Consider the following 24,407-nt stretch of genomic DNA (forward strand, 5'->3'; position numbering starts at 1 on the left):
TGACAAATTTCCAAAATAATTTTATTATATCTAAATGCTAAAAGGAAGTTCAGAGTGATCTGTAATTTAGATGAAAGTGAATGATTGAAAAGAGATTAGGGCTCATCTCTCAAATTTCTATTCCAATCAATTGTCTTTGGTAATGTGTAAATTGAATCTGTTCTTGTCCATTTGAACATCTCACTTCCTTTCATTCAAGGTTTCTGGCATTTAAATAAAAAATTCAACAAGGGGAGCAGGATTTCTTGGAGATAAGCAGCGAAAGCACAGTGAAAGTTCACCCTTCCCGCACTAGCTGCTGCTTCCAACTGGCTAATGTCGGTTTCTTCCCTTCACTTTCCTCAGTTCAAGATTTCTTACCAAGTACTCGAGGTTGTCATTGATCTCGTTTAGGTAAAACTTGAACTCAGAGCCTAGAATACATTCAATAAAAGAAGAGTTAGTTTAGAAAGGTCAAAACTTGGAAGGTTGTCACAGAAAGAGAATGCAGGCCATCCAGACACCACTGCCCGCCTGTCTGTCTCTCTCCCACCCCCCCTCTCTCTCCCACCCTTCTCTCCCCTGTGCTAGGGATCAAACCCAGGACCTCATGCATGCTCCACACGCTGCCGGTGCTCCAGCCCAGGCTGCCCTCTGTGTATTTAAGGGAAGTACTGTTGATCCCTTATTACTTATTTGATCCATATTCCCTTTTCATTGGCTTCAAGCATCTTCACTGTGTCTAATGTTAAGCTCACAAAACCCCAGAATCAATGGGGTGACAGGTGGAAGTGGTCACACCCTTGTGGGTGGGTCACACCTTGGTTTCTCCTGGGCCACTGAGTAGCCTTGCCCAAGGGCCTGCAGGTGTCTTCTGACAGACAAGTTCATTGTCTTGTCTCTATAACTGAGCCTAGTTCCTCGGGCCATCCGTCCAGGATGGGTTGATTGTATTAGCCCAGCTGGGGAGGAATCCACAGAACTCTGATATATCGCAAGTCACATGACTAGGTTGACTAGAGCCAATCTCTGCTACCTAAAAACCTGAGTCCAAGGAAGGCAGAGCAAGATGGTGCCCAGTTCTTTGTCCGTTGTCAGAAGGGAGCCCTGATGCAGACCCACGGCCATCAGGGAGGGAGAAGCCCGCCTACTATCTTTGGGGAGTAAGCACTGAGCCTGAACACCAAGCCTCAGAAGGGAGGACCACAGGGACATGCAGCAAGTGGAAGATGGAGTTTGGGGTTCATCTAGGATGGGCATCCAGGTCATCTGAGTCCCCTCATGGGGACAAGTGGGGTGACCTGTGGAAGCAGCTCTTGAGATGGGGCATCTGGGACACCATGTGGTCTCTGGGTGCCTGTTGCAAGAACAGTGAACATTTTACCAGGAAAACAGGGAATCTGGCAAAATTTATAGCAAAGAGATAGGTCAGTGGGTCCACCCTCCCTTTGCTCAGCCTGGCAGCAATGGGACCTGTGGAAGAGGCTGTCCTATGGGAAGGGAAATGATCTTATGTAATATAACACAGGGGAAATTGCAATTATAGCTGCCATCATTTCTTTCTCTGTCAGTCTTGAACTGGAAGGGCAAACAGATACTGAAGAAAACAATCCATGACCCAGGAAGGAAAGATGGGAAGAAAAGTACAGACGGGACTTAATGTGTGTGTATGTGAGCAGAAGCATGGAAATTTTAAAGTTTTTTTAAATATTTTTTTAGTTGTAGATGGATGCAATGCCTTTATTTTATTCATTTATTTTTATGTGTCACTGAGGACCAAACCCAGTGCCTCACCCATGCTAGGCAAGTGCTCCACCACTGAGCCACAACCCCAGCCCGACTTTAAAGTTTTGAAAGCCATATGTAAAGTCGGAGTAACATCGAACAGGTAACATAGGTACTAGAGAACATAGAGCTATCGGGAACGGGTCATAGAAGTAGATTAGGAAGACAACAAATCCAGAGAAGGGGTGCGCTTCACCACAACTGCACAGAGACCAGATAAAGATGGTAAGGCGGAGGGGCCGGCGGAGGCAGCGGGACAGCTCCTGCCTGTCCCAGCGCCCTGCAGTCTGGTGCCTGGTCCCCAAGCAGAGGTCGAGAACAACACATGGTCCACTTAACGACGTGGAGAGGATGATGAGGGAGCTGGGTGGGTTCAGAAGACAGGTGAGGAGAGAGGCCCGCGGGAAGCCTGTCCAGCTGGGCTGATAACGGGACGTGAGCCTGCCCTCACACAAGAGCTCCTGGCCATTGGGGCCACCTACCCACTGGAGCCAAGACCAGCAGGGGACAAATCCTGCAGTCGTCACTCCTCTGCTCTCAAATGGCACCTCTGCCCGGGCTGAGGCAGCAAAGTGTCACCCTCCTCCTAAGGCCTGTGCATGTGGGTCCCTCTGAGCCTCCAGCCTGGAGGTGACTCTCCTTCCCTTACTATTGCCAGAAGAGACACCCCACCACCAGCAAAAGAAAAGAAAAGCGAGGAAAACAGGAGTCTTCAAATTGAAAAAAAAAAAAAAAATCCAATGAGCGTTGCTGTCACTCACGCTGATTAGGGAAGGACCGGAAGTTGGCTTCCACCACCCTGTGGTGCAGGGGCTGGGTCCTGCGGTAGTCGTTGTGCAGGGTCTCGTTCTGATAGTTCAGTAAGGAGTTCTCCAGCTTCCACACCTGCAGGCAGCGCACAGGGATTACGGAAGGGGCACCCAGAAATTCTGAAGCACTGAGTCAGCGGCTGGACCAGAGCTTTGATTTGCAAAGCGGTTCCGTGATCTCAGAATCTCAAGGCCAGAGGCGGCCCTGGGTGCCAGGTGCCAAGCCTGGCTCCAGAGTTCCTCTAGCCACTCATTCTTCCAACACACACTCTCTCCTAGTCTTTTTCTGAATATCTAGTGAATAGTAGAAAGGAAAGAACTAAACAGAAAAACACCAAGTGGCAAGATCAATTTTTGTTTTTCTGAAAATATCTGTTTTGTCTACATCCCTGAAAGGCGTTTTTGCTGCATGCACGATCCTCGGTTGATCATTCATTTCCCTCCACCATTTCAAAGTATGATTTCAGTGCCTCCTGACATCACGGTTCCTGTGCTGAATCAGCCCTGGGTCTAATGATACTTTTTATGAGAAGTGTTTTCTCTGTCTCATTGAATTTTAAGTGTTTGTCTTTGATGTTTCATGGTTTCACTGTGATGTGTTTGGGAAAGTGTTTCTTGTATGTGTGTGTTTTTAATTGACTCCTCAGGATTCTTGAATGTATAACTTAGTGTTCTCTAACTTTTGGAAAATTGTCAGTCAATGTTTCTTCAGATTGTGTGTGTGTGTGTGTGTGTGTGTGTGTGTGTGTGTTTTCCTATTTTGTCTCCCTTCTAAAAATTTTAGTTAGACTTTTCCACTGTGTTTTCATGTCTTTTAACTTCTTTCTCATGTTTCCATTTCTTTTTTGCTTTGTGTGGCAATCTAGATCATGTTCTCAGCTCTGCTTTCCAATTGACTAATTCTCTCTTGAACTATATCTAACATAAGGCTAAATTCATTCATTAGATTAATTTCAGTTACTATTTTTTCACTCTATTTAAAATCCAAATTGTATTGTTTTAAGTCTGGTCAGCCATATTATACATTTTTTATCTTTTCCTCACACATAAACCTTTATATTTCTTTATACATGTGAAACATGTTACATAAATAATCTGATAATTCTACTGTCTGAAATCTTTGTAGTTCTGATTCTGCTGACCTTCACTGACCTTCACTGATGTGTTTTTCCTGTATGTTGTGAGATTTTTTTTTCCCAGTATTGGCGTTCAAACCCAAGGCCTCACACACTAAACAGGGCTCCACCACTGAGCTCCATCCCCAGTCCAAGTGTGATTTATTTTAATTGAGCTAAATTCCACTGACTTTTGTGGAAATTCTTAGATCTAGATTTAAACTTAATTTTTACAGAAATAATTGACATTCGGGTATCTGGGGGCCCTTCCAGGCTGGTTAGCAACCTTTGTGGAGGGTGGTCCTTGAGTTGGACTGTCCCATGGAATAGGGAAATGCAAAGTTTAAAAGAAAGAAATCTTTGTTTCTTTGGTCACTCAGAAGGGAAGAGTAGCTTTGCCCGGCAGCTTCAGTAACATGTATCTATTCATTTATTCAACTCAAGAAATGTTTATTATTTGCCTGAACTAAGCTGCTGGGGCCAAAAAATAAAAAATTAAATAAAAAAATAAATAAACCAGGCATGGTAATTCTCCTCCAAGCTCTTGATAAAGAGCTCAACAGGGAGGAATCCTTTCATAAAGCTATTTCCGCTGTTTGAATGGAAGCTGCACGCGGACCCAGGACAGTGCCGGCTGACAGCAGCACTCAGGAATCATTACCCTCCCTGTGCGACTCTCCCAGACTTGCATCAGGCTCCAGTCCTTTCGACACCTCGACCACCAAGTTCTTGGATCCCCTGAGGCCTCTGTCTGCCCTGAGCCTCTGCCACAGCACTCATGAGACCACCCTGGTCACACAGGGGAGACACAGCAGTCTGGAACAGGCAAATGCCACAGGAGCCCCAGGAGTTGGCACCAGCTGAGGTTCTGGGGACGCTCTTGTTAACGAGGTCACCAATGGGTGAAACCGACCAAAAGAAGCCGGGCATTACCTGAGACCTGGAGAGCTTGACGGAATCTGCCAGCACAAACCAGTGGACGTTCTCCGTGCAGGGCGGGGTGGTGAGTGACCCCTCATAGCTGTAGTAGTGCTGGAGGTCCCTGGGCAGCATGTCCAGAATGTCGAGGCCTCGCAGAGTTGTGATTTGTCCTAAGACAGGCAGGAAAGGGGCATGAGGAAGCTCGCTGCCCCAGGAGGACAGCTCGGGCTCAGACCACACCAGGTTCAGGTGTCCTGACTGGAGCTCAGGCGCATGGAACCCAGTGATTGAGACACACTCCTCATTCCACTGCTTCTGGAAGGAGTTAAGAGCAGGCTTTGGGGACAGATGCACTCAGATACCTCCTCCTGACTGGGTGGCTTTAGTTGGGTGCTCACTCTAGAGCTGTTTCTTCTCTGTAAAAAGGCCATAATTTGACTGAGGGTGTAGCTCAGTGGTAGAGCTCTTGCCCAGCATGCACAAAGCCCGGGTTTCATCCCCAGCACCACAAAAAATAAGAACAGGGAATAATCAATAGAGAACAATGTTTACAAAGTGGCTGGCAGTGACCAGCCCACAAGGATGTGCTTAAGGGTGTAGCCGTCATCTTGTTGTCACTGTTAGGACAGAGGACACATGTTACAATAAATGAGAGAAACAGATTAGTGCTCAGAGGTTTCTGGGAAAGTGCCCTCAAGGAAAGAACAAAACCCCTTGGCATCTTGGGAATGCAAATTGGTGCATCATTCTGGAAAAGCAGTATGGAAATTCCTCAGAAAACTTGGAATGGACCCACCATTTGATCCAGTCATCCCACTCCTTGGTCTATACCCAAAGGACTTAAAATCAGCATACTACAGTGATACAGCCACATCAATGTTCATAGCAGTTCAACTCACAATAGCTAAATTTTGAAACCAACCTAGATGCCCTTCAGCAGATGAATGAATAAAGAAAATGTGGCACATAAACACAATGGAATATTACTCAGTCTTAAAGAAGAATGAAATTATGGTATTTGCAGGTAAATGGATGGAGCTAGAGAATATCATGCTAAATGAAAAAAGCCAATCCACTCCCCCCCCAAAAAAAAGACTAAATGTTTTCTCTGATACTTGGCTGCTAATTCACAATAAGGGGGTGGTGCTAGGGAACAATAGGGTTACTTTAGGTAGAGGGAAACAAAGAGGGGGGTATGGGGATAGGAAGAACAGTAGAAAGACAGAGACATTATTACCTTGTGTACATATATGGCTGCATGACCAATGTGATCCTACAACATGGAGAAACTATACTCCATTTATGTATGATATATCAAAGTGAATAAATGAATTCTACTGTCATATATGACTAATTAGAACCAATTTTTAAAATTTAAAAAAAAAGGAAACCCTTGGCACAGGCTCGTTCAGAAGTAGGCGGAGGCTGGAAAGCAGAGTTGGAGCCCAGAGGGGTCTGGGTGCTGGAATCTGGTCCTGAGCTGTTCCTGCCCTGTCCCATGGGACTGGGTTCAGCCACAGGCTCAGTGCAGGAGACCAGCTCTTCCTCGGGGAGCCTGAAGCCTCCACAATGCCCACACCCATGGCTGTACCTAGGACGTCACTTGCTGCTCAGGTCAAGGACGCTGGGGGCTGCAGATGTCGCTCGGTGGTAGCGCACAGCCCTAGCATGCACGAGGCCCTGGGTTCCATCCCCAGCACCCCAAAACAAAACAGGACGCTGAGCCCCTGAGTTCAGGATGAGACCATCAGAGCAACAGGGATTTGAAGGGGGTCTTGTCCCACTTGGCCTGAGTACTTTTATGCCTTTTAATGGCAGAAAGAGTCAGCTCAGGGACTGGCCCAGAAGGCGGTGGGAATGTAGCCAGGAAATTCTCGCATCCATCCACCTTGTCACTGCCTGGAGGACAAGACAGACTTCTGAAGTCCACAGCCTGGGACCAAGGTCACCACGAGAAGACAGACTTAAGGCTCTCTCCACTAGTTAGAGCGGGAGCCAGTGGAGGACAAGAAAGCAGAGCCAGAGCGGGGCACGGGGGCACATGCCGTAATCCCTGCCACTCGGGGGGCTGAGGCAAAAGGATCACAAGTTCAAGGTCAGCCTGGGCGATAGAAGAGACTGTGGCTCAGAATAAATCACCAAGGCCTGGGGCTGTGGCTCAGGGGTGGAGCACCTTGGGTTCAATTCCCAGTGTCAAAAGAAAGAAAAAAATAGCTAATAGGGGCAGGGGCCCAGCGCAGCCAGCCAGCTGGGTGTCACTGAGCATCACTTCCAACGTCCAGTAAGAGAAGAGGAGGGGAATTGCCAGGAGGTGAGACACCAGGGGTGACCTCAGCTGGCTCCGTGGAGAGAGAAGCCAGCTCAGGTGCAGTGGGCCAGAAAGGAGAGCAGACGGAGACGCCCTTTCAAGGGGAGCTGGAGTCTGGGTGGAATCTGCGGGACTGCCTGGGGTTGTGAGGGGGAAGCAGCCGCACAGATTCCTGGGCTGAGCGGACGCCCTCACGGAGGGTACGCCATGCAGGAGAAGACAGAGGACAGCGGGCCCTGAGAGGGGCTGGCGGCGCCCGGGTGAGGGGGCCTTGGGCCGGAGCAGGCACTTTTCATTCACTGCAACAGAAGAGGGGACGGGGGGCTCAATCCCCATGCAGGTGGGCTAAGAAGCGGACAGGTTTCTGCCTCGTCCAGGAGGTGAGAGGCCGGGGCACAGGGGCTGCCAGAGGGGAGAAGGAGGGAAACGGTAATCTGGAGACGGAGGGGGGAGCACCCAGAGTTGTGTCTTAGGGTTTCTGGGGGTGTCGGTCCATATGTGCAGCTACCGCTCAGACGTCTGCAGGTGCGCATCAGCCACACCCAGGACGCGGGGGCGCTGAGTGGCAGGGGTGGGCGTGGGCTCAGCCGGGGTGTCTGGCGTGGAGGGAGCAGACCCTGAAGGCCTTGTGTGGTTGTTGAGGGGTGTCAAGGGGTTGAAGACACCTGCGTGGGATGGTCATGGGGTCGCACAGGTAGGGAGGTGGGAGGACCTGAGGGGTGGCCAGCAGTGTGGACGTGGAGGCCAGGCCTGGAGGACTCAGGTCAGATGGGTTGCCTGGGGGGCGGTGGGGGTGAGGTAGCCAGCTGGGAGGCCAGGAGGGGTGGCCAGAGCATGCGTGAGGTCGAGGCTTCAGAGCTGACTCGGTTATGGCCCCAGGTCGGGGGTCAGCCCTGAGAGTGGGCGGTGACCGAGAAGAGCTCTCCTCCCAGAGACAGAGGGGAAGAAGACCCCCGGGACGCCAGGGGGCTTCACTCAGACTCAGCTCAACGTGGAGCATCTCCCTCTGGGGACCAAGACTGTCCCTGCCAGATGGGGCCAGAGGAGAGAGGCACTGAAGCTAGGATGTGGCCTGCCAGCCACCCAGAGCGTCCAGTCATGGGAATGGACAAGTGGGGTTTATGAACAGGTGTCTCAGAGGTGCCCCCGCCTGAGCCAACCACAGAAGTCCCTGGACACGTGACCTCGGGAGGCTAGGGCCTGGCTCCCTCGGAGGGCTCGCGGCCTCCCGCCAGGGTCTCCCTTCTCCCCCCGCCCACCTCACACTCCCGCTCCTTGCCTCCTTGCTCCTCCCTCAGAGGCTGCTCCTGGGGTCCCTTACCTGTGTACCTGACGTTGGCCAAGTGGTTGATGAAGTTGGTGTAGTAGGTGTTCTCCGCGTACTCCTGGATCTGGGGGAGACACAGAGCCGTGAGCCACAGCAGGGCCGGGACCCAGGGCTCCACCCCCAGGAGTCCAGCCGTCTGGTTCTCCAGTTGAGGCAGAGCAGAGGGAGCAGGTGGGGCGGACGCCGGGCCGGCCCGTGCCTTTCTGCTCCTCTGCTCCACACTGACCGCCCTCTTTTGTGTTAAACAAGTACCTTCAGTGTCCTATTTCGCCATTTTTAGCAATCTTCTTACTGCTTGCTCTAGTGACAAGGTAGACCCGATGACAGTCCACGTCGGGCTAAGGCTGACTTGATTCTAGTAAAACAGCCCCTTTGCTCCAACAGGGTTGTATTTCTCCCCCATCCTTGCTTCAACTTCTGTCATGTAAACTGTATATACAGACGTCATACACCCAACAATGCCATGGTGTGACTATCGCTGTAAACAATCCTGTGTTTTTGATTTGTTTGTTTGTTTGTTTTGTTCTGTGGATTGAACTCAAGGTGCTCAAGGGTGCACAACCACTGAGCCACATTCCCCAGCCCTTTTTTATTTTATATTTAGAGACAGGGTCTCACTGAGTTGCTTAGCGCCTTGCTAAATTGCCAAGGCCGACTTTGAACCCGAGATCCTCCTGCCTCAGCCTCCCGAGGCACTGGGATTACAGGCATGAGCCACAGCACCCTGCTGTGGGTTCTTAAAAAGAAACTAAAAGCAGACAAAAGCATACGGTCTTTATGGGTACTCGCCCCCTGTACCTACCATTCCTGACTCTCTCCATTTGTGTCTGTGGATTGGAGTTACTGTCTGGTGTCATTTCCTCTTGACCAGAGGACTTCCTTTAACAAGTCAGGTCTGCTAGCACTTGTCTTGGTTCTTGTTTATCTGGGACTGTCCTTATTTCACCTTCATTTTTAAAGGTGGTTTAGTTGGGACAGAGAATTCTTGACTGACAGTCATTTCCTTGCCTTACGATGACTTAAAAAGAAGTCAGACATTAATTGGACTTTCATTGCCCTACATATAATGAGTCCTATTTTTCTTGTAGCTTCTAGCCCTTTGGTTTTTATGGGTCTAGGTGTTTACCAGGCTTGCAGTTTGTTGAGTTTCTTGGATTCGTAAATTAATATTTCTCATCAAATATGAGAAATTTTTGGCATTGTCTCCTCAAACATTTTTTTCCTGCTTGATTATGCTTGATTTTTGTCCCTATGAGTCTGTAAGATTCTGTTCATCTCTCTTGTTTCTGTTCTTCAGACTGGATCGTTTCTTGCTCTGTCTTCAGTTGTGTTGATTCTTCTGCTGCCTGAAGTCTACTTTGAGCCAGTCTAATGATTCCTTTTGCCATTTTGTTTATTGTGCTTTTCAATTCTAGACTTTCCATTTGGTGTGTTTTTATAGTTTCTGTTTCTCTACTGAAATTTCCTTTTTGAGTTATTGTCATAATATTTTCCTTTAATTCTTTGAACATGGTTTTCTTTAATTCTTTGAATAAACTTACTTCAAAGTACTATTTACTAACTACTCTGAGTCCACTCAACCCATTTCTATTGATTGTTTTCTTTGTTTTGTTTTCCCTCTTTCCTAACATTATATTTTCCTTTTTCTTTGTATGCCCAATGTTTTTTTTGAAAATTGAACATTTTAGAAAATATGTAGCAGCAAATCTGAATTCTGGGTTTTTTTCTAATTGTCCTGAGGGTTTTGTGTTTGTGTGTGTGTGTGTGTGTGTGTGTTCAGTAATTTGCCTATGCTGAATCTGCAGGATAGCCTCTCTGGCAGTATATTGCAACTGGTGTCTCTGCTCATTTTTAAATATAATTTTTGTTGCTCAGCCTGAATTCCTAGGAGCCACCTAGGAGCAGCTGACATTCATGGCCAGTCAAGGATCCAGGCAGAGATTGTGTTCAGCCCCTTGAACCCTAAGACTTGCACCCCGATTGGTGGATCTGTGTGTGGGCCGGGAGGCACAGTCACCGTTCATTGGCTCCCACGTGGGCTTCAGCTTTTAATTTCCACCAGGCCCTGGGGGGGTCCTTGTGTTGCCCTTCTGTGTCCCCTGTATATTCCTGACTGGTCTCATTCTAACTGGGACTGCTACCATGCTCCTGAGCTTGGGTTTTGAACTCTCAGCTCAAACCAAGGCAGCAAACTGCTGGTTTTCCTGACCAGCCTTGATAAGAAAACCTGGCTGGTGGTGGGGATGGGAACAGCCCCAGGTGAGAAGTCCACGGACACTTACTGTCCTGACTTAAAATTTCAACCATTTTCCATGAATAAATGCCTTAATTTGTTGTTTGTCTGTAGCCCGTTTCCAGAGGACTGAAATGACTGCGCGTCTTTGGTGTTTATTTTGCTTTCTGGTTTTTGTGGTGCTGTAGAAAGGTTTGGGTTTTTTGTTCACAACTTTATCCACTTCGGTAGTGACTTTTGGGGAATTCTATTCCGGGTCACTTCTGGCCACCTGGCCCTACATCCCACCTCTGGACTTTCCTAGAAATGCAGAGGTGTTGCCTCTGACTGGTTGGGTTGGAGGCTTCCCCTTGCCCTATAGACCAGTGCATGTCCACTCGACCCTCCAGTGGAGTCCAGGTCTTGTAAGCCAGCTTGTCCCAGCTTTCCAAGGTTGATACGCAGAAGGAGTGAGCAGGGCTGGAAGGATGGCCATCTCGCACTGGGTCAGCCCTCCCCAGGACTGAGCACAGGAGAGGATGGAGCCTGAGGAAGGCGCCCCTCCTCTAGACACAGCCCTGCTGGACACAGCCTGAGACTGGCTGCAGACCCCCAGGCGCAGTCCCTGCCTACCTCCACGAAGGCCGCCAGGACAGCCAGACCATCCGACACCTCTTTGGCTATGTCGTAGCTCTCGTATTTAGCATTGTAGTGGACGACGTGAATCTGCGGGGGTAAGAGAGGGCAAGTCGAGAGCAGTTCAGACAGGTTTCAAACACTTCAGGTTTCCAGCGAAGGAAGAGAATAGAGAGATGCTCCGTATGAGGCCACAGGCTGTCCCGCACAAACAACTCTGCCCTCCTCTCCTACCACCAGGGATCTGAGCCCATCTAGTAAGACCAGAAACACCTCCAGGAATGGAAAGAGCATGAGTGGACTCCGGGAAGATGGCAGCTGGAGGGTATTTCCCTGACCCCCTTCCTCCAGGCAAATAAGTGGGCAGAAGCTAGCGGGACCATATGGGGACCCTGGGTCCTCCTGAGGTCTCTGGAGATTTTAGGAGCAGCAAAATCAGCCCTCTTGCCCCAGGAGGCCACTGAAGCCCTGCAATCATCCTAAGGATGAATCCAGGCCAAAAAGAGAGCAGCTAACGTGGAGAAATCCAGCTGAAACAGAGCTGCCTCAGCCTGAGGGCTGTCAACTCCATGCTGCGAGGCCAGCGAGGGCAGGGACCCTGCTTGACCCCCCTGTACAAACCAGCCATCAGTCGAGAGTTGCTGAATGAGTGAAAAATAAACTCAGCCACGGAGTGACTTCACTGCCACCACTGCACCAAGTCCGGTGGCTATTTTAGTGAAACAAAAGGGGGGGGGGCAAGGAGCATGAAGACCAGAGGACACTGGGGTCCTCACACACCTCGATCACATGCCTGATCCCGTCAACGGTGTGCTCGGAGCCGCTGACCTCTGAGGACGCGCCGCCCCAGTGGTAGTGCATCTGCTTTGCGACGTACTCTGTGCCGTCGGGGGCCGTCATGCGCATGGTGGGAGGCAGGCTGATCTGCACTGGAAGAGACAACCAGGCAGGGGCAGGGCAGGTGTAAGTGGGTGGCTCAGCCTCAGGCTAGGTAGCTCTCCCCACCAGGCCAAGCCAGGGGCATAAGCGCTTAGAATGCTTGGCACAGGGTCCCCGAACAGGAGGGGCAGTGGCACACAGGACAGAGGGTGAGGTCCAGATGGCCAGGACACCTTCCACTCAGGACCAGGCAGAGGCAGGTCCAGCTCATTGGCCCTAGAGAAGGGAAAAGCCACCCAAAAATATAGCTGATGGGTGTGAAACCAGAATTCCATTCTCCACCTCCGGCAAATTTTGGAATTTGCACAGATGTAGAAACAGGAAGTGGGACCTCCGGGGGCTGCTTTGGTTCATTTTACCACCCAGGGTGAGGCCAAGTTGAGGTCACTCTCCTTTTCATGACGTGTTGAAATGCTCACCCCACACAGCCTTCTCGAGTTGGCCCAGCTAAGGGCCATCCCTGAGGATGGACAAGGAAGCCAGCCCAGGGAGGTGGAAACTTGCTTGGTCACACAGCTCAACAGGCAGGAGCAGAGCTGGGGCAGATCTGAGCATCTGGAGCCCCATCTCCAACCAGTCACTATATGTGGCTCATTTTGTCTTCAGAAGACAAGAGATCAAGCTCCCCAGCAAGCCAGGAACTCCGGAGTTCCTGAGGGGTTTAACTTGACCATGACTAAAACATTAGGTTCTTGCCAGTAAAAAAAAAAATAAGTGGTTCTTCCAGATTCCTCTTGCCTCTCATCCTTCACTTCCTGTGGGGAAGCCACTCCTGGTCAACAGCTGCCGTTGTTCATTTCCCTGGCTCTGACCTTGGGAGAAACGTTGTCTTTGGGGATGAAAAGACCAGAGAGAGACTAAGAAAAATGTGTTAGGATGTGATCAGGACTTGGAAGGGGCAGGAGGTGTTCATCCTGTTAGCCAGTCTTGCTGTTTGAAGTCGGAGAAGGTGGCTGCGAAGGAGTAAGTCTTCTTAAAGAGCAAACGTTAGGGTTTGAGATGCCTAAATGAGATGCCCCTTCCTCCTTCCTATCCAAAGGAGCTGGGAGTCTGATTAAACTCATAATGTGGTGGGTTGTGATGCAGGAACTGGGTCAAGGATTTTAACAGGCCCTTTGCAGAGCTTGAAACTTGGCCAGACTCAAAATGAATATCCATAAGAAAAGAATGGAAGTCTTTAAAAGGAGGTGACAAAGTCGGCAGTGCTGACAGCAGACAGGATGTGGGAGCCGAGGCCAGGCCAGAGCTTCCAGATGAGTTGGCCCCACGTGAGCAATAAGAGATCCTGAAAATTATGTTTCCCCAAAACACAGTTTTCAGGAGACAGACTGTCTCAGAGCTGAAGTTCCACTGACCAGCCTGCACAGGCCAGGGGGAAGGAGCAGTAATTCTGAGCGAGCTTGGGGCTGTGCCTATAAAAAGATGAGGCCGACAGTTGGTTTCTGTCCCTGAAAACCAACTTGCTAAACCTTTCGGATTCTGCAAAAGGATTCAGCTTCCAGAAGAGGATATTCCCCTTCATGGGGAATGAATCTAACCAATTTCTCATCAGACAAGAAAAATCTAACAAAATAGATCTATATTAGGAAAACCACAAAACTCTGAGGAAAGACATCAAAGAAGTCAATGGATATTCCATGTTCATGGACAGGAAGAATCAATATTGTTAAAATGTCAGTTCTTCCCAACTTGGCCTATAGATTCAAAGCAAAGCAAATCAAAATCCTAGCAAGTTACTTTATGGACATTGGAAAACTGATAATAAGGTTTATGTGGTGAAGTAAAAGACCCAGAATAGTCAATGCAATATTAAAAGAGAAAAAAATTGGAGCATTATCTAACTTTAAGACTTCTAATAAAGCTACAGTAGTCAAGTCAGTGTTCTGTTGGAAGAATAAACAAATCCAGCAACTCATTTCTTTCTTTCTTCTCTTTCTCTCTTTCTTTCTTTGGGGGCAGGGGGTAGAAGGGACTGTTCTGATCTGGGCTCAAGTCATTCTCCTGCCTCAGCCTCCCAGGTAGTGGGGACTGTAATTGTGCACTTTATGCTCAGCTTCAGTCAATTTATCTTTAATAAAGAAATAAAATGACTGCAAGACAACACAGCAAAGAGAGCCTTTTTTCAACAAATTGCACTGGTACTAGACATCTGTTTAAAAAAAAATACAAAAACTAGACACAGATCTTACACCCTTCCCCAAAATCAACTCAGAATGTTCCACACACCTAAATGTAAAATGCAAAATTAATAAACTCTTAGGATGAAATTCAGGTGATCTTGAGAATAGTGATGACTTATTTTTAAGTGCTGGGATGGAACTCAGGGCCTCACACATGCTAGGCAAGTGCTCTACCACTGAGCTGCATCCCAGCCTGAGATGACATTTTAAATACAAAGGCACAATCTATGAAATAAATTATTGATGAACCACATTCTGTTAAAATTTAAAACTTCTGCTTTGCAAAAAGCCACTGGTCAGAGAAAACGACATAGACCAGGAGAAAATCTTTGCAAACCGATCTAAAAGGGTTATTAAAAGGATTATTATTGTGTTGGAGATGTAGATCAGTTGGTAAGGTGCTTGCCTCGCAAGCACAGGTCCCTGGGTTCAATCCCCAGCACCTCAAAAAATGAAGTTATTATCCAAAATGCACACAAAGAACTTTTAGAACTCAACAATGAGAAAATGAAAAACCTGATTTAATGATGGACAAAAGCCCTGAGCAGACACCTCATCAAAGAAGACGTGCGGTTGGTAAATGTGCACATGAAAAGCTGCTCAAGATCATTGATCGCCAGGGAACTGTAAATGAGCACAGCCAGGAGGCGCCACTACACCCACCAGAATAGGAGACAGTGTCTGACGAGCTAAACAAGCTCTTCCCAGGTCATCCTGCAATCGTGTGCCTTGGCATTTACCCACGCAAGCGGGAAGCTTGTGTCTGCACAGAAACCTGCACTCGGATTTTACAGCAGATTTATTAACAATTGTCTAGACCTGAGATTAAGTGAGATGTCCTCCAACAGGTAAGCAGACACAGGAGAATGTGGTATGTCTAGACAAGGGAATATCATTCAGTGCTAAAAGGAAATGAGCTCCCAATATGCGGAACTAAGTACGAGAAGTCAATCTGCAAGGCCATATACTACGTGACTCCAACTGCAATGTGACCTTCTGTAAAAGGCAGAACTATGTGACAGTAAAAAGATTCGTGGTTGCCAGGGGTTAGGAGAAGGAAGGATGAGCTGGGTGATGCAGGCCTGCATTCCCACGACCTGGAGGCTGAGGCAGAAGGATCACAAGTTTGAGGCCAGCCTCAGGACTAAGTGAAACCCTGTCTCAAAATTTAAAAAGGGCTGGGGGTGTAACACAGTGGTAGAGCAGCCCTGGGTTCAATCCCCAACAGCAAAAAAAAAAAAAAAAAAAAAAAGAGAGAGAGAGAAGAAATTCTGTTTTCTGCTCAATTTTTAAAAATAGTCTAGTAAAAATAGATGATAACATGAAACAATGATAGTTTAAATCATAACTAACAAATGTTTAATTTCATCATGTTGACTTATCACCAAGTTTATTGTTCATCATGATTCATTAGAGCGGCTGGGGTTGTGACTCAGTGGTGGAGCGCTTGCCTAGCAAGTGTGAGGCACTGGGTTCGATTCTCGGCACCACATATAATTAAATGAATAAAATAAAGGTCTGTCAACATCTAAAAAAATATTTTTAAAAAGAATTCATTGGAGGGCTGGGGTTGTAGCTCAGTAGTAGAGTGCTTGCCTGGCACGTGTGAGGCACTGGGTTTGATCCTCAGCAGCACATAAAAAATAAATAACTAAAATAAAGGTACTGTGTCCATCTACAACTAAAAAAAAATTTTAAGTTTATTAGATTTGCTGTTCGTACGTTAGCCATTTTCTTCAGAATTCCTGAATGTGCTTGCAGCTTGCTGAAAAATTATAATCGATTGTAATGAATATAACCAAATAGATTCAAAAGATAAATTATAAGAAAAAACTTACAAAATACTGCACATCAAAAATACCGGGGTGCCAAGTGTGTTAGGTACCCCTATAGTCCCAGTTACTCAGGTGGCCAAGTAGTATGAGGCCAGTCTGTCTCGAAAGAAAGAAAGGGAGGGTGGGAGGGGAGGGAGAAAGAAAGAACATATTGCAATTGCAGCTCAGTGGTAGCGTGCTTGCCCAGCGTGCACAAGGTCTTGGGTTCCATGGCGGGGATTCATTCATTATTCATAGATTTCAGTGACCCAGGTCACATATACCTGAGGCCACTTTGCAGACACGACATCATTCTCCATTTCGCTAGCCCCCTAAGGACAACGGGTTTTATTTTCTCAACTATGAAACACACACCTGTGCGTAGGGGGCAAAGTGGCCCAACCTAGAACCCGGTGGGGGTACCGAGAAGGATGTGACTGAGGAATCAGACATCTGGGCTGCTGGGCTGCCCGGCCATCAGAGACTGCGTGACCTGGAGTGAACCTGGCCTCCTGGGTTCTCAGGTTTCCCACCAAAATGCCCCTCCTGGGGTCTTTGTGAGGCTCAGGGGAGACGGGCCCTCGGGAGAGTCAGGGGGACAGGCTGCCAAGCAAAGCCTGGGTCTGACAGCTGCCGGAGGGACCCTGAGGCAGCTCCGCAAGGCCGGGCTCTCCCACCGCCCTTCACCTGCGTCCTAACAAGCGCAGAGATGAGCGCTCTTTCTAACCCTCTGAGAAACAGTGAGCTGAGAGAGGCACGGTGGAAGGCCAGGGCGGATGAGCAGAGGCAGGGAGCGCGGCGCCTGCAGCAGAGCCGCCCCTCCCGGTTCTTCTGGCTGGGTGAGAATGTGCTCTGGGGACAGTAATGGGGCATGAGGAGGCCAGCGGGGAATCCCCCCCAGACAGTTGCCCCGGGGAACCAGGGGAGTCACCGGGGGCTCGGGCTCCACTTGGCACCGCCAACCCTCATGTCCGAGGTCCCCAGCGCCAAGGCTGCATTCCAGGTCCCCAAGTGCCACTCCCAGCCGGTGTGCTTGTCAGGAGGCCCCCGCCTGCCTCCCACCTGCCCGCCTTACCTGTGTGGCCATTGTTGATCATGGGAAACTGGCCCAGGCGGTCCTCCTGGTAACCGGTCAGGTTCAGCGGCCTCAAGGCCGGGTTGAAACGCACCTGGTTCTGCTGCAGGTCAATGGGGGACTGCCTGTGTCCCCCACAGGCCGGGTATTCCTGCGGCCAGAGCTCTTCTTCCAGGCCCCCCTCTGAGACAGGAGAGAGCAGGTTCAAGGATCGGCCCCCTGCAGCACCCCACCGGGCCAGCTGCCAAGGCCTTCTGAGGGGACCCCAAGGGCCACCTTCCAGAAAGCAGAAGCGGGACCTCCAGAAGGAGACCAGGTGGGGAGGGAACTAAGTCGCCTTCCAGGACTTCGTTTTGGGGGGACTTTGAGACAAACCTCTAACTTTCCTATTGCAACTACTGGCTCGGAAACAAGACTTGGTGTTTTAAAAACATTGATGGTCTTTTCTGCAGAGCTGCTTCCCCGCTCCTTTGCTTTATTTGCAACTAATAAATGCACAAGAGGGAACTTGGCTGCGTGTCACTGTGCTGACTTCTGGAGGGGGTCTCCTTGTTTCCTCTGAATGGCGCAGTTCCTTCCAAGCTCCCGACAGGACCCCTCCACTCCCTGTGCTGAGGGAACCCCGCCACTTTTCATGCTCCACACCCTCTCGTGGGCTCCCAGGATGGTCAGGACCACCTAGGCGACTACACCCAAGGATTCAGGGCAACTAAGGAAGCATCTGGTCCAAGGGGCACCTGGCATGTTTACTTAAAAAATATAAAGCCCAGCGTGGTGGAATGTGTGGATAGTCCCAGCTACTCAGGAGGCTTAGGCAGGAGGATGGCTTGAGCCCAGGAGACCAGCCTGGACAACATGGTGGGACCTCTCAAAAAAAAAAAGAAAAAAAATTAGTGTAAGGAAAGTTATCTTTCTGGAGATGGTTAATAATCACAGGCACAGCTATAATCCCAGAGACTGGGGAGGCTGAGGCAGGAGAATTATCAGGAGGTGACTGCAAGCTTGAGACCAGTTTTAACAACTAAGCAAGATCCTGTTTGAAAATAAAAAATAAAAAGGGATAAGGATGTAGCTCAGTGGGAGAGCACCCCTGAGCTTAATCCCTGGAACCACACCCTAATACTACAAATAATAATCAGGGGCCAGAGTAATGAAGAGCAATTGTTAATTATGAGTGATTTAGCCCCCAAAGAACTGAGTGTCTTTGTTTCACTCATTTGCAGTTGAGGTCCAACCCCTCCTCGCCGCTTCAGGAGAGTTGTGTGGTTTTGTCATAGCTTGTTTTTAAAATGGTGTTTGAGTTGGGGCCTCTCCTAGCTTCATGGTTTATAATCGGTAGAGAAGTCTGTTCTTTACTTCTCTGTTCTTCACTATTTAATAATTCAAAACAATTTTGAACAATTCTTTCCTAGGGCTGGGATATAGCTCAGTGGTAAAGCACTTTCCTCACATGCGGGAAGCCTGGGTTCTACCCCCAGCACCAAATTAGAAAAGACCAAAAAAAAAAAAAATCCCCATAACAACCCTTTCTTAGAGGCAGAAAGCTGAGACACAAACAGAAGCCTCTAGCACAGCCTTCCTGAATCAATGCTCGACCCTGGGTTCCTAGCAATACTGGGACAGTTCACAAGTATTCCTACAAAACCCTTAAAATCTACCCCCACATTCACAGAAGCTGGCTGAGCCTGGTGGGGTTGGGGGCGACAGGATCCTTATGGTCCAATCCCCTTTCTTCCTTCACCTCTGAACCATTCCTAGAGCCACCAGCCAGGTGAATCACAGACCCCAAAGTCTTCAAGGCAGGGACTTGGGATTCTCCCCTCTCAAGGACAGGGTGCTTGGTTGGAACTGGCCCTCTGAAGCTCCACTCTATGAGCACCTCTAGAATGTTCATGATTCTGTTGCCCTTGTCTCAAAAGGACTCATCCCCTGGAATGCCTGTCCCTATCGTCGGAGGCAGGTGGACTGTGCAGAGCTGGCTCAGGCTTGTAACACCTCTGCTCCTGCACCGGCCCCAGCTGCAGGCCTCCCCTGGACCCCATTCCCTGGTTCAGTACAGAGAACAGGGATGCAGCCAGGAGGTCTCCTCAGGAGGCCTCAGGAGGTCACATGAGGGGATCCAGTGTCCACAAACCCCAAGGACACGGGCTTCTTTGTTTGGCTCACAAGTGAGACAGAACCTATGCCAGATGCCAGGATTTAAAATTTCACATTTTAGATCTCGTTTGGCAGCCTGGAGGGCTTCCGAAGGTAAATGGGTGCTGGTGGAGTCCAGGTGCTCTGAGTAATCTGCGTATGAGGACATTTCCAAGAGGCGGGAGCTCTCGGCAACCCGCAGCACCCTCTGTGAGGTTGGGGAGTCCTTTCTGAGAGCTTCGTCCTCCACTTCACAGACCAGTAAAGCAAGTGGTTTTACAATCAGAGACAGCGAGTGGACCCTCCAACCCACCAGCACCATGGGTGGAAAGGGTTTTTAAGCCCAGAGCCTACAAGGGAACCAGGGGTTGGAGCAGGGGGATGTTATTTCCTTTTTTCTTCAAGGAAGTTTCAGGTCACTTTGTTCTCCACTCACTGGGAGACATGAGAAGGTCTGAACCCACAGTGAGTGGACCCCACCAGAGGAACCACACCGAAGGTGGGTAGGCTACCTTGCCATCCAGCCCCAAAATGCCTGGTGTGGCTGCCACCCTCCAGAAGAGGGGACTCCCTTCCTCGGTGTGAGGGGAACCCATGGAACCCACAGGGGTGGCAGCTTACCTTTGTAGGACCAGTCATGCTGGGCCTGAGCGCCCAGGAGGAGCAGGGACACTAGGGTCACCAGAGCCCTCATGATGCTGTAGGTCTGGAAGCAGGACAGATTCCGGGGAAGCTCTTCTTTTAAAAGCTCAGAAACTGTAAATAACAATTTACCACATCCAGCTGGCCGATCCGCCCTTTGCTGCACCCATTAAAACAATAACACCCTCCCCACAATGCCCTTCTGACTTGGTTCCGTGTGCACACACCTGATCCCCTCCCCAGGCATTGTCAGGTCCAAGTTGGTTGTTCAACTTAGGAAATCCACTTGAAGGCACACAGTGCAGCCATTGTGGAGGAGGGAACACTCCCCAGGTGGCCAGGGCCATGGCACCAAGCAGCAGGAAGCCCGGGCTCCTCCTGACCGATGGCACTTCCTCTGCCCTTTCTCCTGGCTTCCGAGGGGACTGACAGGGGCCCCAAAATTCTGCCAGATTCCAGATGGTATTTCCTGGCTGTCTCAGAATGGACTCAAGCCACCACTGCAGATTTATATGACTGTCCTTAGCCAGGTGCCTGGGGAAGTGGCCTGGCATCCCACATGTGAACAGGATAGAGGACCCAGCCAGAGGCTGGGATGCGCCATTCTCCCCTTAGACCCGCAGCGGACCCTGGGGCCTGGCTCAGGAGTGGCTTCACGCAAGCCTTTGGGTCACAGTGTGTGCGTGAGGGTGCGCATTTCCCAGGACCCCGTCTGACAGTGGCAGTGAACTGGGACAAGCCCAAGGCCATCAGCTGGATCGATGGCTGGCCTAATCCTCCAGCCTGCACTTGGCTGCGGAAGGAGAGACGCTGGCCGTCGGGCCTGCTGACCCGCCAGCGCTTCCCATGCCCTTCAGAGAGCACAAAGTGAAGGGCCACTGTTCTGGCAGAGAGCAAGCCCCTTCCCGCCTCAGTTACCTCATCACTCTCGCGTCCGGGAGTCCGAGAAAAGCTGCAAAGGCAAAACAGCAGCATCACCAGGGGCACAGAGGGAACCCGGGAGCCCCGAGAGTCCCCAAGGCCTCCCCGTTGCCATCTAACCCGGGATCGTCAGTGCTGCAAAGATCCTGCTGAAAACTCCGATTCCTAAAGCTCAAGAGCTGAAGGAAGCTCCGAGGAAGCAAAGTCAAGAGCAAGGGTTCCAAGGAGACCAGCAGCGTTCAGTGCCAGCTCTGCCACGTAGCAAGTTCCCAAGCGCCCTGTGCCTGTCTCCCATCTGCGAAGGAGCCGATGTCAGCCCCTCCCTCCTGGGGATTCCACGGTAATCTGTACATAGTCTCAGAGCGGAGTCCAGTGTGTGGCAAGTGGCATTATTATCTGTTCAGACCCCCAGTCGTATAGGCAAAGACGTGACCGTCACCCCGCTAGTTAACAAGGGAACAAGAGGAAGAACTGACTCGGCCTCTGGTTCACGGAACTTGGCCATGTCACGGTCTTTGCTAAGTCAGTCTTGCCCCTACTGAGGCCCCAGCCCACAGAAAGGGCCACCTTGTAGACCCCACAAGCCTCGCTCTGCTAGGGAGCATAAGGATACCAATGAACCTTAGGCAAGCCAGGGACCTTGACCTCAGAATGGCAGAAAAACACAAACTGATTTCTTTTCTTGGGATTCTGCATTGGGAACAGAGATGGCGGGGCCGTGCAGATGGACCAACACCAACGGGTCACTCGGCAATGGAAGCCGACAAGTCTGCAAGCTGGATGGACCCACACGTGCCCAGGGAGCCCGGGCATGGGGAGGGACAGAGCTCCAAGAATGAGCTGAGCCACAGGCGCAGGGAAGGCTGTACAGAGAGAGAGGAGGAAGGGACCTTGGGAGCCAGAGGAGGCGGATGGTTGCTGGGCTCTGCTGCCCTGGGTTGACACTCTGGGTTCCCTGGAGACCCTGGTGCTTCCATCGCCCACATGGATCCTTGCAGTCCGTACGGGCTACAGCCCACTGCAACCTACCCACCCAGCAGTCTGAGGTCTGTCCTGGCTACTCCATGACTCCGCCTCAGGCAAGAGCCTGGATAGGCCACTAACTAGGGCAGTTGGCTGATGTTGAGCACAGGTGTCAAAGGGAGTAATTAAGTTAATAAAGTGACCAATCAGGGAGGCTTTGGGAATAGATGAACCATCTACTAATGAGGCGCAGTAGCAGAGACAAGTTCCCCTCCCTCTTCTGAACAGCATACTCCCAATGACATGATCCATGCAGAATCAAGAAATGTTAATTTCATTGCCTAACTTCTGACTCATTGTCTTCTTTGACCCCAAAATTTTCCATCGTCTGTGAACATGAAACTTCTTCCTCCTTGAATTAATGAGGCACGTTGTTTGTTTCATGTGTGTGCACGTGAGTTTCAACTCTGAACTTCCTTCTGCCTTCCTCCAGCCACATTCCCATCCTCTGGGCTGGTGTTTACTCTGTGCTCCTTGCCCGAGCACCCAGGTTTGAAGGGCTATCTGTTAAAAGCTGACATGCATTTCATTGTCATCACGACGGAAGGTCAGAAGTGAGAAAGGAGCCTTTGTTTTCCTGGGTTCCACCAGCTGCACCTCGCAAGGCCTGCAGGGCAGGAGGGAGGGCTGGCGCTGGCCGGCTGACCAGCACAGGTCAGCCAGTGCACAGGCTTCCAAGGGACAGCACAGGAGGGTGGACCTGCTGCATGTGTGACCCTAAGTTACAGGGCAGGAGTGCTGGTTGTCTGGGATCCCCAGGAAGGAGTCACCCCGCACAGGGAGACTGCCACCGGGCTCCGTCCTCCATGAGCACCAAGATGTTTGATCCACTTTGGGTCAAAACATCAAAACATTTGCACTTCTGCCTGCTTTCCTGACTTGAAGGGAAATGTTACTGACGTTTCTCAACGACTCATGTGAACATCAGTTATCACCAGGTACGACAATATGTCGATGTTCCCGGAGCCCATGGCCAAGTACGGAGTTCTATGTGAGATGAGGCCCAACTGCCAAGTTTTTAAATTTCTTATATCAGACATTGGGGGCAGGGATCTAGCTTGCTCAGTTATTACAGGAATGCACTTGTATGTTCACAGGTGACGTTCCGATTACTACCGTCCCTAAGGCCAGGCCATGACAAGCACAGCAGAAGCCAGACCCAGTGCCATAGCAGGAGCCGAGAGTCCTTTGCTCTGCCTGGAGTTGACCTGTAGCTGGCAGGTTGTGGGGGGTCTAGAAGGCTCCCAGGAAGGGCTGGCTGGCAGAAGCTGTCATCCGTATGCTTTTTTGGGTTTCTGATGTAGGCCACCTGCTGTTGCCTCTCTCGGGTTGTCCCTTTACCACCCTGTCCTGGCACCCTGCTTGCTCTGATTGTTTGACCAGACCCCAGAGTCATGATTCCATGTACAAGAGTGAAGATGGCCGTTACCGAAGTACCCAGATCCTAAGATGCCTTTTTATTACTCAGAAGATATATATTTCCTTTCCCTCGGCTGCGTCTATGGCAGAGAAGCATCAGTGTAACCAATGTATCCTCTGAGATAGGCTATTTGCAGAATATCCAGCCATATCTAGCCCCAAATCCTCTGGGACCCCCTTGCTGGCACTCTTTCCAGGGTCCCTGCTGATGAACTCCTCATCTTAGAGAAGATCTCCAGCCTCAGGTGTCCTCCTAGAATTCTGCGCCAGCTGCACAGGACTGTCTGCTGGCAGGTGTTAGCCTCCATCATACCACCACCACCTCCTTGCTGGGTATCCATAACCCACACGGAAAAACATCCATTCCAAAACCTGGAGTAAGCTGAGCATGGTGGCACATGCCTTATAGTCCCAGAGGCTGAGGCAGGAGGATCACAAGTTTGAGGTCAGCCTCAGCAACTTAAGCCCTAAGCAACTTTGTGAGACCCTGCCTCAAAATAAAAAAAATTTTAAAAAAAATTTAAATAAAGGGTTGGGGATGTGGCTCAGTGGTTAAGCTCCACTGGGTTCAATCCCTGGTACAAAAACAAACAAACAACAACAGCAAAAAAATGGAGTAAATCTCTTCTCTACTGTTAATTTAGGTCCAAGTAATACAGGACCCAAACGCCGAGAAATACTTACAGCTCAGCCTGCCATCAACATCCCTAGACGCCTCCCAGGCAATCTCGCCGTGTCCGGTGGCTGGGGTTGGAGGCTCTGCGTGCCTTTCCTGCACCCGCACCGGCTGCTTCTGGGAGGAGGCCAGAGTTGTGCTGGTATCCCTTTAATGTAGTCCACCTCGGTGGCCCTGAGTAGGGCAAGTTCGTGTGTCCTCCACCCCACCCTCCGCTGGCCAATGCAATCTGAAACTTGGGGAGTGCCAGCCCTGCCCTGGAGTCTTGGTGCCTGGGAACAGTGCCCCACAGACTCAGTGCCTACAACAACACGAGCGACCGGCTCTCTTAGAGATCTGGAGGCCAGGAACCTGACATCGGTCCCACTGGGCTAAGTCAAGGTGTCTGCAGGGCTCAGGGGACGGCCTGACCCTGGCAGTTTTCAGCGGCTGGTGGCCGCCTGCATTCCTCGGCTCCCGGCCTCCTCCTCAGGTCACTCCCTCCTCTTGC

The 24,407-nt window shown here is 50.1% G+C and overlaps 1 protein-coding gene across 1 annotated transcript; it reads right to left on the reverse strand.

Annotated features, from left to right (window-relative positions):
- Positions 1–24,079, reverse strand: Ca6 (carbonic anhydrase 6). The gene is made up of 10 exons (XM_047565158.1): positions 23,926–24,079; positions 20,797–20,830; positions 19,858–19,992; positions 17,101–17,283; positions 11,873–12,021; positions 11,090–11,182; positions 8,239–8,308; positions 4,622–4,779; positions 2,526–2,649; positions 1–413 (listed from the first exon to the last, which is right to left on the reverse strand). The coding sequence occupies exons 3-10, from the start codon at positions 19,928–19,930 to the stop codon at positions 313–315; spliced, it is 951 nt and encodes a 316-aa protein (XP_047421114.1). The 5' UTR covers positions 19,931–19,992; positions 20,797–20,830; positions 23,926–24,079; the 3' UTR covers positions 1–312.
- Positions 24,080–24,407: the final 328 nt, after the last annotated feature.

This window comes from Sciurus carolinensis, chromosome 1 (assembly GCF_902686445.1).
Source record: "Sciurus carolinensis chromosome 1, mSciCar1.2, whole genome shotgun sequence".
NCBI lineage: Eukaryota > Metazoa > Chordata > Mammalia > Rodentia > Sciuridae > Sciurus > Sciurus carolinensis.